Source organism: Lethenteron reissneri, chromosome 25 (assembly GCF_015708825.2).
Source record: "Lethenteron reissneri isolate LAM-NWPU_2019-01 chromosome 25, ASM1570882v1, whole genome shotgun sequence".
NCBI classification, from domain to species: Eukaryota; Metazoa; Chordata; class Hyperoartia; order Petromyzontiformes; family Petromyzontidae; genus Lethenteron; species Lethenteron reissneri.
In genome coordinates this window covers 13,343,946-13,363,111 of record NC_083803.1, presented here as the reverse complement: position 1 = coordinate 13,363,111, position 19,166 = coordinate 13,343,946, and the positions used below count along the sequence as shown (strand labels likewise).

Here is a 19,166-nt window from a genome sequence, read left to right as displayed (position 1 = left end):
CCTATGGGCGTAATTAATCTTCTCTGTCAGCCCCCCCACCTCTCTGTCGGCCTCACTCTTCCCTGTCGGTCAGGGCCCATCCACACTCACGGTCCCCTCTTCCACCACCCCCCACCACCAAGGTGATGGTGGCGCTGACGAGCCACCTGAACGCAGTGGAGTCGGAGAAGCAGAAACTGCGGGCGCAGGTGCGGCGCCTGTGCCAGGAGAACCAGTGGCTGCGCGACGAGCTGGCCAACACGCAGCAGAAGCTGCAGCGCAGCGAGCAGGCCGTGGCGCAGCTCGAGGAGGAGAAGAAGCACCTGGAGTTCATGAACCAGATGAAGAAATACGACGACGACATCTCGCCCTCGGTGGGTCTCTGCAGATTCATCTGCCCCCTTAATTTTCCTCTACCCCTCCTCTCCTCCCACCACCTCTTCTCCCCCCCCCCCCCCCCCCGCGCTCTTTCACTTGGTGCTGGTGAAACAAAATAATCCTGAAAGTTGGAATGTCCTCTCGCTCGCAGGATATGGGGATATATAGTGGCGCCGGGCCTGGGTGATTGTGTATGTATTTTCTTGTATGTATGTTGATGCATGTACATGAGTGTCGGGGAGAAGTGGCCTCGCGGTTATCTGAGTTGGCCTAGGGGAGGGCCCAGGACCAGTTCTGGCGGCGTTCGCCACTGAGGTTAGCCGAGGATGTGAATCGAACGCAGATCAGTGTGCCAATCGCTGCGCCACAATAAATCGTTTTATGACTGTACCTGTAATCGATCAAAAAATAGTGGAATCGGCTCTGTGCGTTCTTGTTGCACCAAATGTTTCTTTAAATGATGTTCCTTGAACTTTTTACTGTGAGAGACTGCAATGCGGTTCAGAGAGCGATTGGTATTTTTGGCCTTGTTGATTTTGCGCTGAAACACTGCACGAGCTTGTGCATACACAACTTGTTGATGTTTGCTGTTTGGTTTTCACAGCAAGAGGAGAAAGTGTCGGAGCCCTGCAAGGAGCCTCTGGATGACTTGTTCCCCAACGAGGAGGATGAACAAGAGCAAGGTACAATCCTCGTCACCAATGCCATCATCTTCATTAAAATCATTATCAACATTGCCGATATTGTTACTGTTATCAGTGAGGTCATTGTCATCGTAATGATCATTGTCATTGCTCTTTTTATCTTTGTCATCGCTATCGTCATTGTTATCATCATTATTGCCATTGTCATCAGCATAGTTATTATAATTATCACTGTTGTCATTGCTGTCATGTTTATCATCATTATTGTCTTCACTTTCATCATTATCTTCGTCGTCATCACCATTTCCTTCATTGCTAGCAATCATCGTAATCATCACTGTAATTATCATGATCCTGATTGTCATCTTTATTATCACCATCCTCATAGGTTTCACGATACCTAACAACAATAATTATCATCACCACCATCATCATTGTCATTTTCATTGCCATCTTTGTTACCATCACAATCATCGCCATCAGAGCTGCGCATTATCAGCATCTGTCCGTACTCTGCTCAACCCACCACGTCTTCTTGCCGATACCTACCTCCTTGCGGGCATGGCTGCGCAGGCCAGCCCAGCCACAACGCCGTGAACAGCGCGGCGGCGGCAGCGCAGCAGGGTGGCTACGAGATCCCGGCGCGGCTGCGCACGCTGCACAACCTGGTGATCCAGTACGCGTCGCAGGGCCGCTACGAGGTGGCCGTGCCGCTCTGCAAGCAAGCGCTCGAGGACCTGGAGAAAACGAGCGGCCACGACCACCCGGACGTGGCCACCATGCTCAACATTCTCGCTCTCGTCTACAGGTGACGCGCGCGACGGCTTGCTCGCTCGTTCACTCACTCAATCGCTTGTTCACGTGTTCACTTTTTTTATTCATCCGGTTATGCACTCACTCACTTAGTCATGCACTTGCTCAGTCGCTCACTCATTCAGGAACCCTCTCGCTTACTTGCTCAATCATTTGCTCACTCACACACTCAATTGCACACTTATGCACTCACTTTCTCTCTCACTCAGCCACTAACTTGCATGTTGACTCAATCACTCACTCGATTAATCACCTCTCACTTACATCTTTCACTCAATCATACACCTACCCACCACATCTGAATAGGGGATCTTAGTCGTTTTCCTATGCTCGTACAAAGTAAACAATTCTCCGTGTTGTTCCAATAGTGCGTCACCCATGTCCGTTGCAGGGATCAAAATAAATACAAAGAGGCAGCGAGCCTTCTGAACGATGCTCTGGCCATCCGAGAGAAGACCTTGGGCAAGGACCACCCGGCGGTAGGACCAAAGCATCTTAATTTCACCCATCATCATCATGAGCCATTGTTTATCCACTTCTGAATGAAGGCCTCCTTTGGCTGCCTTTCACCCTTACATCGCCAGTCTTGTCCAGTGTGCATCATCGTATGGAACGGTAATGTCATAGTGACTTTTCAGAAAAAGTAATTGAATTCGGGCACTACACATCTAATAAGCATCTAATACCATGCCGCCTTTGGCGAGTATGCATATCTGTGCACTGCCCTGTCATCGCATGACCTTTGACCCAGGTGGCCGCCACACTCAACAACCTGGCGGTGCTGTACGGCAAGCGGGGCAAGTACAAGGAGGCGGAGCCGCTCTGCAAGCGGGCCCTGGAGATTCGGGAGAAGGTGAGATCAGGGCTCTGGCACGGTTTGAGCCCGGCATTGTGGGTACTGTATTGGCTAATCTGCCAAATGGGAATAATTGTTGTGTTGTGCGTTGTGGTGGAAGGAGGAGTGATCGCAAAAGGAGGAGTATTTATCAGGACAGCTGCTTGGTTGCTGCTGAGTGTGATGTGAGATTGGCGGGTGATGGCGTAAGATTTAAGAGTGGGCGATGGTATTGAGCTACAGATGGGATAGTGTACGCTTCCCCACCTCTGGCAAACAAGTATTTTGTGAAGCCAAGAGATTTGGGTTCGCAGTGCTGGCCCTTGAGGGGTTGAACGAACTTTGCGTGAATTTCCACTTTGCTCGGCGTTTCGTGCTGAGCAAAGTAGCGTGCTTGTTTTTGACAGTGGCTTGCTTGTTTGCAGGGTGCAGTACGTACAATACGGTTTTGTGTTGGCAGTAATCGGTCTTGTTTGTACAACTTTCGGACTGAGCAAGTGTCACAAAGTTCTCATTCATCTCTCGGCGTCAGTCATATTTTCGGATTTAAAACACCCGTGTATCTATTCGGTTACTCGGACAGGAGAGCAACACTTTCGTTCGTGCATCAGGAAGCGTTATTATCGACAGTGAAGGGTTGGCGCATGAGAGCAATTTCGAGTTTGGTGGGCGCGGTCGTGCACTGTCTATGCCGCAGGCATGCTGTAAAAATTCATTAACCTTTCTCATTTTGACATGTACTCACAAAACTGGTTCGGTATGAGCTGCGACGAGTCACAATCTTTTTTTGCACGTTATTCATGGAACAATTGTAAAAAAAACATGGGCTGAGTAAATCGAGCAAGGCTCAGAGGCTGCTCTGGCTGTATCAGGCGTCTGGCGCTGGGAATGGCGTGGGCAGAAGGACTGCAGTTCGCTCGCTGACTTGATTGGCTGGTCCTGCCTTCGGGACGCCCATGGGGGCACCCCTTTCGGTACGTCGGCGGGACCGGCGGCTCGCCCGCGCAGACAGCGGGGACAGCGCCTCTCATCTCGGTGACGGTGCCAGATTCCCGACAAAGACATTATCACCGTGCCGTCGTTGTTAGCCCGTGCCGACGACGTGTTTGCCTCTGGGCGTTTTGTGCGGCGCAGATGAAAGATGAGGGTAGGGTTCATGAGATGATTTAGCGCCACGGGTGTGCGACAGAAGTTGGGAAATGGGTTATGTTTGTGTCGTGCTGTCTGTGAAACGGCTCGGGGGTTTTTATTTGGCTGAGCCTCACCTGCCGTGCCCGTTTACTTCCCACACCTTGTGCCGTCCATTTCATATGAGCCGTGTTTCATTTTCTTGAGGCGTGGTGTCTTGTGTGCGTTGTCACTCTTATTATCATAAATAAATAGTGATGAATTAAAATCGCACCATATTTTTTTTTGGATCCTGGGAGTTTGAGGCTGGTTAGTACTCGGATGGGTCACCACCACCAGGACTTGAGGCTGCGAGATTTGGCCAGGAGATGCCAGTGTGTTTTCTCTTCGGGTTCTCTGATATCTTCCCATATGAAGCCAAACACTCGTGAATGGAAGTAGCCAAACAGCTTAATTTAGGACTATCCCAAATGAGTAAAGTTTAATGGGTTAATATTAGGCTTTATTATTACGATTCTCTATTATTATGCCATTGTAGTTATTGATATTTGTTCCATTCTTTTTTTTTATGAAGGTCTTCCCTTAAAAAAAAATGATTGTCTCCATGGGCTAATACTTTTTATGGGGGTCGTTGGACCATACTCTCTCATGCTGGTCAGTGCACGATGGTGAATGGCAGCTGTGGGTGCCCGGGACCGTTTCAGATAGCACGCACCAGCGATTATAATTATTGGCCATGGCCAGACATTGAACTCAGGTCATCGGGTTCATAGCGCAGTACGCTTCCCACTGCATCGCCGCTCCACTGCTTCAAATCAATGCAGTCAATCGATCAAAATTAGTGTCGGCGCCAGTTTTGAGTTGGCTCGCGGACAACCGCAATGATTGCGTCTCCTGCTATGTCGTCCTCCCACCAGGTGCTGGGCAAAGTGCATCCGGATGTGGCCAAGCAGCTGAACAACCTGGCGCTGCTGTGCCAGAACCAGAGCAAGTACGAGGAGGTGGAGCACTACTACCAGCGCGCACTCGACATCTACCAGAGCCAGCTGGGCCCCGACGACCCTAATGTGGCCAAGACCAAGAACAACCTGGTGAGCTGGCGCTTACTTACCATGGCACTCCTTCGGTCGCTCGCTGTCGCTCGTTGCTCGCTTGCTTAGTTGCGTCCTCAGTTGTTCGCTTAAGCACTCACATTCACTTGGACTCCACGCCCTCACTCGCATGCCTTGCACTCTCAAGCTCATCTGCTCATTCACTTGCTCACTCATGCGCTCACTCTCTCATTTACTCATTCTCTCACTCGCACTTTAAGATGATTGCTTATTTGTTAGTGTATTCGAGCATTCACTGGCTTGCTTGTGCACTCATTTTCTTAACAACTCGCCCATTGCTCACACATTCATTTGCGCTCACTTGCTCATACGCTCATTCTCTCACTCATTCACTCATTGACTCACTTGCTCATTTGCATTGCCATTCTTTCATTTACTAGCTTTCACGGACAATCACTGGCTAACCCGCTCGCTCACTTATCGGGCGCACTAACGGGTGTCCGATATCAGTGTGGTCTGCATAACATTGCTTTTGCTTTTATTAATCTTCACCAGACTTTATTCAATGTCCTCATTGCTGTTGCCATTACACATTCTGCGCTGCTATGGTAGAGTAGCACCACTTCACGGTCGTGTGGCTTCTCACACCACTGTCGAGCATAAATGAGAAGAGTCAAACCATCCTTTGACTGAGGGCCGCCACCCATTCGCAGAACAAAGAGCTCACCTTTCTAGAATGTGTAGATTATTTTGTCGATGACATGTTGTTGTTGTTGTTTAAGTATACTCAACACGAAGTATAAGTGCCTGCAACATCAATGTTGTTTGGTTATTCCTTTAACTTTTTGTACCACCCTTGTACCTCCCGCCGCAGCGATAACCGTGTGTATTTTCTTGCACATGCATGTGCGCATGTTCTGCCATTCGCAGGCCTCCTGCTACCTAAAGCAGGGCAAGTACAAGGAGGCCGAGGGCCTCTACAAAGACATCCTGACTCGCGCGCACGAGAAGGAATTCGGCTCCGTCGACGGTACGAGCCCTTCGCACCGACCGCGTATCGAACGTCGCCGGAACTGCGTTGGCCTCGATGTGCACCGCCGCGCGCATCACGTCGGCTCTCATTTCACACGCAGTCAAAAAATGATGGGGCAATCGTTTTGTACCCTCTTGTTTGGGTGTTAATTCTCTCTTGTCTGGTTGGTTCATTAGCCTGCACTTAACATTCGCATATTGTTTGGGCTGAGCAAGCGCGGGGGGCAATGGTATTTTCATTACCCCAACTTACGCCTTTGCTTCATCAAGTGACCGTGCCCGATCCTTCAAAATTCATGACATGACGCAGGAGGCCGAGGTCAGAGCGCTGAGCTGGCATTGCTGCGTTCCTGGGTTCCAATCGGTGATTAAACCGGGTTTTCTCGCATTGCGAGTTCATGGTTTCAGCCCTGTCGTGAAGGACTGCACAACAATAAGTGGCATAAATTGTATCGTTCGGTAAACATAATAGCACAATCGGGATAACATGGGGAAAATGCACAAACACTTTAAAAACGGACAAATCCATCGCGTGACCTCGCAGCGAGGTCAGCGTAGGATGTCAGAGGTGGACCAGTGTCTCTGGCCTTAGATCCCTGTGGCCGCATCACTTAGATCTTGGTTTCGAATGTGAGATTCAGCCGTCCGTGATGAAACTCGGTTGAATGACTTTGACGGTCTTTGCCTGGTCACAAATGGCGACACGAAGACAATCTATCCTGCTTTGTGTTTTTCGCATAATTTGGCTAAACTTTGAGAATACACAAATCTGTACAGATCCAACAAGTATTTCCTTCTAACAGTGCTAACTGGAAGGTGTGCCACCCCTAGAGTGTAGTAGAAAAGGTGATTTGAAGGTATCTCAGAAGTAGTCGATGAAATGTCATTTTGTAGCCCCAGTATCTGATACGCATGATGACGGCGCTGCTCTGGAAGGTTCCTAAATGGACACTTTTATCTCGTGACATGACGCCGATAGCCACATTTGTTATAAAATCGGAAATAAACATGAACGCCATCGCGATTTCCAAGATACCATTCGCGCGCAGCGTCTCCTCTCAGGTCGTTGTGTCCATCGCAGGGTCTTTGGAAACAACTTTTCAGCAGAAGTCGACGAACTCTGATCATTTACCCCACAGAGATGACGGTGCTGGTGGTTTTAGCGGTGGTGAAAATGAAACGGTGGACTGACTTTGTGGTGAGCGTGTTGAGCGCTAGACCACCTGGCCTTGTATAGGTCAGCCTGCTGGTGCTGCTGCTAAGACCTCATTGGCCAAGGACAACCGGGCCACATTATACCCTGCAGTTTGTATCAGTTTTTGTTTCAATCTTTCACCGAAAAGCATATTTCCGATCAAAGTCACACACGTCATAGTGTCACTGGGTTTCCAATTACAAGTCAGGATCAATTATTCCACTGATATGCATTATAAAATTCAGACTCATTTTTTCCCTCATCATTATACATGCCCAGTGGACGTGAATAGTTACGCGGCTCTTGATGAGGATAATTGGTTTAATAGGAGGTTTAATGTTTTATTCATTCAAAATTTAGCAACGTCTTTTTTTACTCATGTGAACAACACGCATTCGAGCAAAAAAACAAATAGTAAACCCATTGAGCGATTGTTGCAATGTTAACGTAATTGTACAACTTGAAGAACATCGCAATTAAAATTTTTAAAAATCCAATCTAATGAACAATCTTAACCATCAAAGTGATTTTATTTCACCCACTTGTTTTTGCAGATTGTGGATTATTTTTGGTTGTAAGGAAGCACGAATTAATTTTAATTATTCACAGGGGAAGTGTGAAACGTGAATATTGCACGGTCTCGTGAGATGGCTGCCGGCCCAGCGGGAGTGGTGATGGTGTCACGCTGTGTGCACCATACGGTGACATCACCACCCTGCGCTATGAACCTGGCGACCCGGGTTTGATTCCTGCTCATGGTCAACGCCAGTGACGATTATCTGAACCAGTCCTGGGCCTCCCCTAGGTCGACTCAGCCTCAAATGAGTACCTGGTGCGGTGCGTAAACATCGCCACTGGGGAGACAAAGGCGGTCGGGCGTGGTGCTGGCCACCCACTTCCTCGTGTACCGTTCCGGCCTTCATAGGTGCTCGCTAACGCACTTGCCCCTACAGTCTGTTAAGGCTATGCGGGGGGTCTTTGTGTGTGTCGGGGGGTAGTCAACTCAACCTCAAATGAGTACCAGGTGTAGTGCTGGCCACCGACCCCCTCGTGTGCCGTGCTGGCCTTCATAGGTGCTCCCTAACAGCACTTGCCTCAACTGTCTGTTAAGGCTATACGGGGGTCTTTGTGTGCGCATTAGGGATATAATGTACTCTACGATATAATTAACACATTTAGCAAAATTGTGACATTTTCCTTAAATATAAAATTTATCGACAAATCGTTTATGAAATAATGACCTTAATATAATAAACGTAATAAATATATAGCTATTATCCATATAATTGGTGCCTTGCAAAACATTTTCAGAAGCAATTGATGCCATGGCAGTTATGTGGTGTCATCATTTTCAAAGGACCTTGAATTATTTCTTTGCATCTGCATTACAGCCCGTGCATTCTAAGCATTATTGATTGTATGATTACAATCAATACAAAGACCTGTGCTAGGTTTGCATTGAGTGAACTCGTAGGTGATATTTAGTAACAATGGTTAGTATAGCAACGGACAAAAAACAATGCAAAATATATGTAGAAATACAATTGCAAACCTTTAAGACGCGGGTATCGTGATATTTGATATCGTATCGTGACAAATTATATTGTGGCAAACCTAGTGTATAAATAGAAGAGGGTAACAATTAACTGGCCTCCAAGGGAATTTGATGAATTGTCGTTTTTCAGGGCCATGCTTTGAGTCAAGAATTGATTATGTCTTACCTAATATTTACCATCTCTTTTGTATTATTCATATATTTTTGTACACCTCGTGTTATAAACATTAGTTAGCTTCGTTAGCTTCAATACAACATGAGCACCTGATCTGCATAGATCATCGGGTGTGTGGTGTGTTTACACATGCAAGTAAAAACATGTCAAGTGTTTCTCCACTCAAACAAGCATCGGGGGCGACGCTTATACCTGTTTGTGGCGCAGAGCCAGTTATGGAGATTCCACATTCCTGCAGCAGGATGCTGTCACTCAATGAGACATTCACTCCTTTATATGCACAGCAGGCAATAGACAGTGGCCACGATGCCCACACGCCAGCAGTATTAGCTGTCTGAACCTGGCCTTAACCTCCCCTAGGTCAGCTTAGCCTGAAATTAATGCGTAATATAATTGGTGTAGTCATCATCAGGAGTGTAAAGAAAAAGGCAGGTGGTGTCCACTGCATTCAGCAAAGGATGAGCGGCTGCTACATTGACCGCAATGTAAAAACAAAAAGAATCCAAATCGTGAATGTAATCGCAACTCCTGAATCGCGACGCTCAATCAAATCGCCGTGGGTGCGAGTGGCAGCTGGGGTGGTGGGCAGTGCCGGATTATCCTCGTAGCAAAAGTAGCTACATATGCTACGGGCCCCGCACTTTCAAGGGCCCCACTCTAAATGCTTTCAAGCTATCAATTCCTGTTCAGTGATTCTGCACTTGCTCTATGACTATAGTACTATACCACCTTCGACTGTTATGAACGACTGCGTGTTTAAGGTTAGCGATTTGTCGTATTATCTGGCTGTATAGCAAATAAAAAAATACAATTACTTTACTATGCAAGTAAAAAAATTGTGTTTTAATATTTACGTATTTTTTATTTAGGGCCCCTTTATAACATATGCTACAGGCCCAGCACTAGCTTAATCCGGCACTGGTGGTGGGGTGATGGCACCGAGAATTGTTGCAGCTCCGCCCGCCCAGTAGAACGCCAGGCGCTCGCTAACAGCAGCCCGTTCCTGACTCTAGGTGAGAACAAGCCGATCTGGATGCACGCAGAGGAGAGGGAGGAGCAGAGCAAGGACAAGGTTGGTGTGCGCTTGGCCAATGCCTCTCACTACCCCTCACACCTCGGCCATAGATGGCGCCTAGAGGCGACCGCAATTTCAAGGTGCTTGTACGGTGGAGGGTGGGCGCGTTTGTTTCATGGAGAGAAAGAGGACGGTCCGTCAGAGGGAGAAGGGAAAAAAATGTCTCTCGCAAGTGCAGACTCAAGCAAATCAAGACCCTTTCTCCTCTCACTATAACTGTCTCTCCCTCTACAAAATCAATCTACCCGCTATTTCTATACAGCACCGTGATGTGGGCCGCATTTGCTTTCTATATAAATACACATTGCAATCTTAATTTGGAGCTTTCTTGACTGCAGGCATTTATTTAATTTAATTTATTATTTTCTCTTTATACGTGACTTTACACATTGCAATGTCGTATAATGTTGCTATAAATGTTAAATAGCAACCTTTTGAAACGTTAAAAAGTAAGTCTATGAATGTATATTTCATTGTTACACATTGTTGAGTCCACTTTGAGCTTGTTGCCCGATTGTGTGTAGCCCTGTGTGTGCAAGCGTGTGCGTTTGCGTGCATGCATGCGTGCTCTTATCCATGCTTGTGTGTGCTTGTCTGTGTGTACGTGCATAGGGCAAGCACAAGGAGAGTCCTCCCTATGGGGAGTACGGGAGTTGGTACAAGGCCTGCAAGGTGGACAGGTGAGATGGCCTTCAGATTTCTCTCCATTCCACCCCCTCACCAATCGATGGACTCGCAATTTGGGACACAAATTTATTATTTTAAGTCTCGTTTTGTACCCTCTTGGTTGTGTGTTAATTCTCTCTTGTCCTGGTTGGTTCATCAGCCTGAACTTAACGTTCGTGTTCTTAGGTTTTTTCGGTAAAGTCACGTAGGAAAAAAAATTAAATTAATAAAAGTAAAATAAAAAAAAATAAAAAAATTTATAAATATTTTTTATTTATGTAACTTGTATTAATTTAAATTTTTTACCTACATGACTTTACCGAAAATACCTAAGAATATGAATCCTTGCAGTCACGAAAGCTTCAAATCTAGAATTAACGTTCGTGTATTGTTAGCGTGACGGCGGCTGCTCAAGAAGCTGAGTTGGCCCGAAGTGACTAAACTCTGGTATTGATAACAGAACCGGGGAACTTGTCAACGACTGCTCAAGAAACCGAGGCTAACAGAAGTGACTGAACTCTGGTGTGTGGCTTTGGCAGTAGCTTTGTGGTGACCGTGACGGTGTGTTTATTGTGTGGTGGTGGTGCAGCCCCACGGTGGGCACGACGCTGAAGAACCTCAGCGCTCTCTACCGGCGGCAGGGCAAGCTGGAGGCAGCCGAGACCCTAGAGGAGTGCGCCGCTCGCTCCCGTCGCCAGGTACACGCACCACCGGGGCACAGCCACGCCACAGCGGGTCGTCTCTCTTCTCTCGCTCACCCAGCACTCAAAACGTTCCGCATTCACACAGGGCCCCGCTCGCCCCTGCGTTCAGTCATCTCGTCCGTGTATCTTATTCGTCCACTATTCAAACGTATCCCTTATCTCACCTGTTTTTTCAAACTTACATCCTTATCTCTTACCCACCCCAGCCGTTCAAACATGTCGCGCAGTCCCACTTGCCCTGCATTCAAATATCTCGTGCAGATACGATCGTCGCAGCACGTCAACAATTGCGACCCAGGTCATGCATGCAAATGATTCCTTTGCTGAAACAAAATAAAATGGATATTCTATCTGCCACCCTACTCCTCAATCCCGCCGTCAAAGAATGCAAATTCTCTCCTGCTGCCCGTTGTTTAGCCCTCCATAGCAATTCTTTTCCCACTCAGGTCTTCATTAGCCCCGTCTCTCCGTCTTATCGGGGCTCTTCCCCTCGGCTCTTCATTCATCATCTCCATTATTCTATTGATCCTTCTTTCATCTGCAGCTCATAAACCACGGCGTGACCACCTCGGTCTACGTGTCTCTAACCAATCCCTACCCCCCCCCCCCCCCCCGAGTTCACAGTCTGCTTGTTATCTCACCATTGACTTTGATAACAAGGGATTCGACTTCACTCCAGCAATACCCCACCCCTCCCCCCAAGTATTCTCATCGCAACTCCCTCCAATCTCCCAATATCAGTTGTACCCTGGATGTTAGCGTTGATGGTTATAGACGAATTGCAGATCACAAATAATCTGGTCGAACTCACGATCAGCACGCTTCCTTCAGCTCTACCAGCACATACACGCTGCCAGAAGACTAACAAACAAATCACATCCCTGCCGCTGGCAGACTTGAGTCACGTGAGAGTTTTACTGTTGCAGCGTTGACCCCTTGTTTTGTTGTCACACCTGCGTCTCTCCCACGCGCGCACCGCAGCAGCAGGACAGCGTAAGCAACTGCTTCTTGTGGAGCTTGAATCGGTCTGCATAGTGTATCAATTCTCACGCACCGGTCCTTGTGACAACCCTGGTCCTCCTGAACCCGTAGATCGGTATGTGTTCTTGCCGACTTATTGCCGATACTAAGCAAGTCGAGGTTCACCGATTCAGGGCGATTGTTTCACCATGATGCGTGCGTCGAGTCGTGTCAGTGATTTATAGGCCTTTGTCAATTCAAAGTCCTCCAAAGCACTCGGAATTGTTAAACCATGCTTCATGTTATTTTGATTAATGCAAATTCTACTGTCTGTGTACTTGTGCAAACAGTTCACATGAAACAGTCAATACAAATGAGAAGGTAACGTATGAGGTAGACTGTAAGCGAGGGAGACGTGATAAAACGAGGCACGCATCGCTGGCGAGACAGATGAGTCGAGAAAAATAATGGATTGTTTTATCCAACTGTGGCTCCGAGTTGTGGAATTTCCTCACGCCGCTCAGTGGGCGAATTGTTACACGCACCATCGATACCATTCACCGGAGGAGGACAAGTGAATTTTTTTATTAAAATATTAAGTATGTTGTCAATAAATTATTTCTATTATCCATGAATAATAATCTTGATAAATTAATGTTTATTTCAAAATGGTTGCAAGCCAATGTGCATTCACGGACAGCTATCCATGTACCATCCGGGTTTGATTTAGAATTTGCTTTGCACAGTGGTGCCTTTGAAGACAACGCGTCGTAATTTCATGTTTCCAACAACTCTGACCCAGTCTTCTGCCTTCCCTCTCTGTCCTCATTATAAATAAGGACGATGGCCCAAAACAATGGCTGATTGTGCGTGTGAGCTTAAGTTAAAAGAGAGTGTCTGTCAACGGTGACAAGCCGAACATTTTCGGCACGTATTTTGTACACCGCTGCTAATGGTAATCCTTGAGATTCCACAGCTATGTACGGTGCGAAAGAAGTTCAACACACGTATGTACACATCGTGTATAATGTAGACCTGGGGGAGTCGCGTGCTGTTGAGTTGGTCACGGAGGCTAAAGCCTGCTCAGAGCTCATGCCGCCCCCTCCTGTAGCTTGCGGTGGTCACGTTTCGACGTCGGGTAAGGAGACGAGCAGGAGAGCAAGTAGTAGCCGGCCCTGTTGCCGTTCCGCTCTCGTGGGCCGTTATCATAAGAGTGACAGTTTTTCTTCAGCAGGCACTCTCGCTCACCAATGTAAGCGACGAGATGAGTCCCTCGGCAGAAGTTCATTTCGGGTCAGCGCATCAACGTCTCGTTACGGCTGGCGCCGAGCTACGAACATGAAAAAAAAATCTGTCTGGCTGTTGGCAGTAAATCTCTACCGCCCCCCCCCCCCCCACAGCATTGAACCATGTGTTAATTCATTGTTACTTGTTACTGCTGCTGAAATAATTACCTCTGACTAAGCAAGATTAGACACTTTGAGGGAAAAATATACTTTGCCACTCCGCTGTGATTTACCCACTGAGCTTACGCCAGGTCAGTAAATCCCAGTCGGCTGCGTCGTGACGCCGCATCGCATTCCACGCTCTTTTATTCCCTGACCGCTTCGTAGTTTTTTGCTGTGAAAACTGTGGTCCTGTGTAGTTAGCATTGAATGATGTATTAGTTTTAAGTGTGCGTCACTGCGCCGCCGCCGCCAAACTAGTGCAAATGCCCCACACGTCGTCCATTTTCGCAAAGCTCCGTTGAGTTAATTGTGTTTGGCTGGTTATGTATGCTTCTTTTTAAAAAAGGATAATTTTATCCCAATTGTGCAATAAATTTTGTGTCATGAGATAATCTATACCGATCTTTTGCACAGCAGTGCAATCCTTGGTGTTAGAGAACAGCCCGCAGAAGCAAATACCCACAGAGCTACCTCTGTGACTTGGTCCACACAGTTAGAGGGGAACACATTCCCACCTGCTCTGCCATATGAGAGCACTGTTTATCACGTGACAGTCAAAATGTCTACGTTTTCAGATCTGGAATTCAGCCAAATTAAGTGCAGGAATACATTGAATGTGTTGGCTTTTTCACGCAGTCAATGGTGACCTGAGGCCATCAACTCACAACACCTGAGATTTCGGTTTAATCACAGGTGATTAAAACCTGGATTCGAGCCGCAGGTTCTCAGTTGGGTCAGCTTAGTACACTGACCTCTGAGCCACCCGGCCACCTGGCAACAAGTACTGTTAACAGCCATATATTAAGGCCAGCACTCTGCAAGAGAAAGTGGTGCGACTAATTGTAATTGACGCCCCCGCTCCTTCTCCGCCACCCCCTGCCCCCCCCACAGGGTGTGGACGTGATCCGCCAGCCGCGTGTGGCTGACATCCTGAATGATGGTGAGCAGGACAAGCGGCGTAGCCGCGAGAGCCTCAACGTCGACAACGTCACCGTCAAGTATGAGAGCGGCCGCGATGGCGGGGAGGAGGTCAGTATGGGCGTCGAGTGGAATGGGGTAAGTAGCAGTCGAAGCCGTTCCGTCAAGCGACGCCGCTAATGACCGCAAGCCCCGGCCTGCTTGCACACGTGCGGCTCCTTTACCCTCTGCTACTAACCCCCCCGCTGGCTTCTGCTTGCCGCTTCCGGTTGCTGTAAAAAAAATCTATTTATTTTAAGGGTAAAATTTGATTTGTCATATTCCGTTGAATTGGTCTGACGTAGCATACGGAAACAATATATTGTTTATTGGTCAATGAGTCTGTTATTTCCAGATTACATTGCCACCTTTATGAAATGGCTGAAACACGTTCGCTTGGCGATTTTCTCTTGGCAATCTGTGGATAATTAAGACATTGGAGCATTTTCAACGAAAATTATACGGAAATGAACATCATCATCACGTGAATTGGGTTCTCATAACTTTCCAAAAATATCTATAAACACCACTGAATACAGAGACAGAGGGCCTCTGGACTTGGGAGTGAAATATTCTGACATGGCAACAATGGGACAGCTGCCCCTCACCCCCCCCCCCCTCAGAGATGGGGCATCTCAGCCTAGCTTTTTCTCTCCTGCCATGCAATTGCTGTGCCGTGGGTCCCGCCCTGTGCTGACCGCTGCCTCTTCTGTGTTTCTCTCTCCCGACAGGCCTAGCGCGCGCTATCCCGACTCTGTGTGTGCGTGTCCTCCCTCCGTGCGAGGAGCCTCCTCCTCAATCTTCTCCTCCTACTCCTCATCCTCCGCCGCCTTTCATTCCCCCCCCTCTCCCGACGCCCTCCCTGTACAGAACGAGCGGCAAACCGCCGCCCATGATCGTAAAAATAAAAAATGATAAAAACGTGCGTTTTTCGGATAAACGCTATGCCTTGATACGAGTAGGGAGTTAAACATTGACCGGTTCCGCATTAGGCGACAACTTGAGTTTTTGGTTTCTTTCGTTTCTTATTCTCACGTACTCGTGTATAGCTAAACCGCGGCGTCCTGTACCATAACTCAGTTGTGCTCCAGACGATGCGAGTTGAAAAGTGAAATCGTGTACGAGACACTGCCAGACGTTCAAAGCCACACGCGTGGCTTTTTCATGTATATCACATGCTTCGAGTTGGACTTCACAAGCTCGTGGAGGATGAGCCTTGTTAGGTGTTTCCACACTGCGGTCATTTAGCGATGTTTGTCGTGGTGAAAATTAGTATATCATCAGGGGTGAAACGGTTCTCCCCCCATGACGATACAATGAACTGGCGTGATTCCGGGTTGTGATTCAGATTTGCGGTTCGATTCAGGGAAACAATAAGGAAGCATTGTGGTGAATGGTAGCTTCTCTAGTGGCTGCAGGGGTAATGTGAACCCATTACAACATATACGAATCTAGAACCGTTGATTCTTGCGCACGTGATTCTTTTATTGTATTGTCAACTTAAAAATCGTTTTTAGTTGACTCGATACATCATTCCACCCCTACTGCCATATTCCCCAGATTACAAGATGCTCTGGAAAGTAAGACACACCCAAAACTTGTGCTTGGCATCAATAAAGTTTTAGAAATCTGGTCACACATGCACACCCTTACCGGATGATAGGACACACCCAAAAGATTTGCTTTAAAATACAGGGTTAAAAAGTGCGTCTTATAATCTGGAGAATACAGTTACTATGCAGGCTTCTACCAAACGTCAAGGTAATTCAACCTGCCACCCGCTGAACTTGATCTTTCTAAGAGTGCTACGTTTAGCAGTGATGATCATTTTTAAATAATATATTGCCCCTTTGGCTCGTGCCTAGGTAGAACTACAGGACTGCAATACAAGTCATCAAGTCATCACCATGAACCGTCTTCACTTTGAGAGGGCGGGGGGGCGTTGGTAAAATGAGTAATACTTGGTGAAAGAAAGCCAACAGCTGTATTTTCTATGGTTACATCAATACTTGTCATAGGAATATGGAATTCCCACCGCCGTTGGAGATGATCGCCACCACATGGTCATCTGAGCAGGGAGGCGTTTAAGGCTGTGCCAGGAACTTTCTCGGTTGCATGCAGAAGGCCATGTAGTTGTGTGGGCTGGTTGTCTGAATCACTGTTAATCGTGTGTATGCTGTCAAGTGTTGCTCAGATTTTAAACATTCTGCGTGACTTCATGTAAAAGCAGAATGTACTTTTGAGGCCCGACGATAAAAGCAGAAACTTTTTAATTGCAATGTTTTATTTTGTTTGGGCAAAGATGCCCAGGAAAAAGTACAGAAAGTGTCATCGCAAGTCTGATTCTGTCGTGTTCGTCACTTGGTAGCGTGCAAATATTCTCCGAGGGACACACAGTGACTTTTGTGGGCCATACTGTTTCGCCATCTCCGAATGGTTAAAAGCAGTAAAAAAAAAGCAGTAAAAGTGATTAATGTATCCACTGCGAATTCACCGTCTCGCACCAGCAACAGAAGAGCAGTGCAATCCAATTTCGAGTATTTCTCAATGCAGGAAGATCTGCATACAAAAATCTATATCACTGGGACATTTTTTTCACATGATACATTTGGAAAATAAAAACCTAACCCGCACGTGCTTTCGACGCCCAGGGTTTGGGACCCGCGTTGCTTTGACTCCGACGTTTGCCGTGCCCTCACTTGGCTCGGGGATTTGGGTGCAAAGCACCGGGACAGGCAAATATTTATCTTTGTACAGCGAAAAGCCATCGACCCCTCCCCAATCCTCAGTGGTTCTGTTGTGTTTCAAACAAATCCCCCAAATTATTGGGAGAGTGGCGTAGCGTGGCCGGCATGGGCCTGGGTGCAAGGAATTCAATTGGTGGATCGGGGGGGGGGAGCTGGAGGGGGTGCTCCCTGTCAAATTCCCCCCCCCCCCCAGATCTTCGTAGCCTGATGCTTGGTTGGCCCTCGATGCAGTTGCACCTTCTGCACACTGGATAGTTACGCGACTGTTGGGACCGCATACCCCGACCAGCGGTTGCCCCCCGAGTCTCCAGAGTGTCTCTGTAAATAGCGGGCTCGGGCCACCCCTCCCGTATCACGGCGCTTTCGATTGCCTTGTGTAGCCGTCGAGTCTGCACTCTGCACCAGTGATTCTTTTCAAACTCAATAAAGACTCATCCGATAGGCTCACCCTGTCTTTGTCCCTCTTATTTGTGTACGTCGTGTGTGCGTGCGGCGGGGGTGTGTGCGCCTTGTGAGTCCTTCCTCTTTTCCTTCCGAAAGTTTCCTGCCATACTGCATTTTCACTCGGCACTTTGAGGGGCAGGCGTGATCTGTGCTCTGGCCTCGACATTGAAAAGTAACACCCTGTGATAAGGAATGGCAGCGTCCCATAATTATCAGCTGTGCACAAGTGCAGCTCTGTAAATAAAGACTTCTGGTGGTAGTGTAGTTTTAAATACTCCTGCTGCTGTGAAAAATAGCGCAGAGGCCAATCGTTAGTTCCCCATCCCAAATGTCTCTGTCACCATTTTCCCGTTTGTGCTTATGTAGTGCCCAACGGAGCATCCCGTGAGCTCCAAAACCAATTCTGATTGTCAGCAACGATGTTTGTCAGAGCAGTAGTGTTTTTGTAGCCATGTAACGGTTTGCCCTCTCAGAAATTCGGTGAACTGTGACCTTTTGGGGTCATGATTCGATTCAGGAATCGGTTCTTTTTCATATCCTTTTTAACGTCTCGATAGTATCAGAATCTTTTCTATCTCATTTTAACAAATTTATTTGCTCCACTAACCTAAACGTAACCTTGGTATGTCACTTGCACAAATCCTAATGGATTCTTACACACGCGCGCTGCAGTGCTTGTATCCTGGTTATAAGAATCGATTTAAATTTGGTACGTCGTTACATGCCAAGCATCTTGTACTGCCAGCAGATGCATGCAGGGCCCGCGTACCTTGCGACCCGTGTCGTGTATTCCGCCATTGGGAAGTTTCCGCTGATAGTGCTCCCCGCCGAGTCATTCCTGGTCGCGTGCCATTGATCCGAGTCGTAAATAAACTTCCACCCAACAACCCCGCCCACTGCCCCAGCGCCGTCGAAGACATTTCATCCTGTCGCCTGTGACATCGCAGCAGAATCCCGATATTGTTTTGCAGTTAAAATTGGACGCTGCTGGAGTTTGAGCCGTTCAAAACCCTGGCGCTGGACATCGCGTCACGCCGTGGTGTTAGGTTGCACGGAACATTATGTCGAGTATTTTTAACGGTATCGACTGGTATTGAAGCACAGCCTTGATTTTCCTCGTTTGGGCACTGGACGGTTCGACCCTGGAGATGTTCTGTGTCACAGGGGTCGTAGATACGAGTAACAAAAGATTCAATCGATACCCCTGATTAGAACACAAGTGAAACACCGCTGGTCTTGCAACGAGACATCTGGCTCTCATTCAGCTGTGTGTACATGTACCGTCCTTCACTCAATCCACTGCTGGATGTGGGCCTTTCGACTTGACGTGCGCCAGGGTAGTTGATTGAGCAAACATACGTCACCAAACTGGCCAGTGT

General features: G+C 47.6%; 1 protein-coding gene across 5 annotated transcripts in view; it reads left to right on the top strand.

Annotated features, from left to right (window-relative positions):
- The window catches only part of LOC133347266 (kinesin light chain 1-like), a 51,156-nt gene that overhangs the window by 24,463 nt on the left and 7,527 nt on the right, over nucleotides 1–19,166 (top strand). Inside the window, exons 4-16 of one of the 5 annotated variants that reach the window (XR_009755696.1) lie at nucleotides 123–353; nucleotides 962–1,040; nucleotides 1,575–1,809; nucleotides 2,206–2,293; nucleotides 2,566–2,667; nucleotides 4,695–4,868; nucleotides 5,760–5,859; nucleotides 9,800–9,858; nucleotides 10,474–10,541; nucleotides 11,117–11,225; nucleotides 14,531–14,695; nucleotides 15,328–17,458; nucleotides 17,496–17,790. Coding sequence is in view for 4 of the 5 variants with exons in the window: in XM_061559390.1 (XP_061415374.1) it covers nucleotides 123–353; nucleotides 962–1,040; nucleotides 1,575–1,809; nucleotides 2,206–2,293; nucleotides 2,566–2,667; nucleotides 4,695–4,868; nucleotides 5,760–5,859; nucleotides 9,800–9,858; nucleotides 10,474–10,541; nucleotides 11,117–11,225; nucleotides 14,531–14,695; nucleotides 15,328–15,333 (1,416 nt within the window). In the remaining variant the exon portion in view is untranslated. Of the gene's footprint in view, nucleotides 1–122; nucleotides 354–961; nucleotides 1,041–1,574; nucleotides 1,810–2,205; nucleotides 2,294–2,565; nucleotides 2,668–4,694; nucleotides 4,869–5,759; nucleotides 5,860–9,799; nucleotides 9,859–10,473; nucleotides 10,542–11,116; nucleotides 11,226–14,530; nucleotides 14,696–15,327; nucleotides 17,791–19,166 lie in introns of those variants that run through there. The other 4 variants (XM_061559391.1, XM_061559390.1, XM_061559388.1 and 1 more) reach the window with 4 other exon arrangements.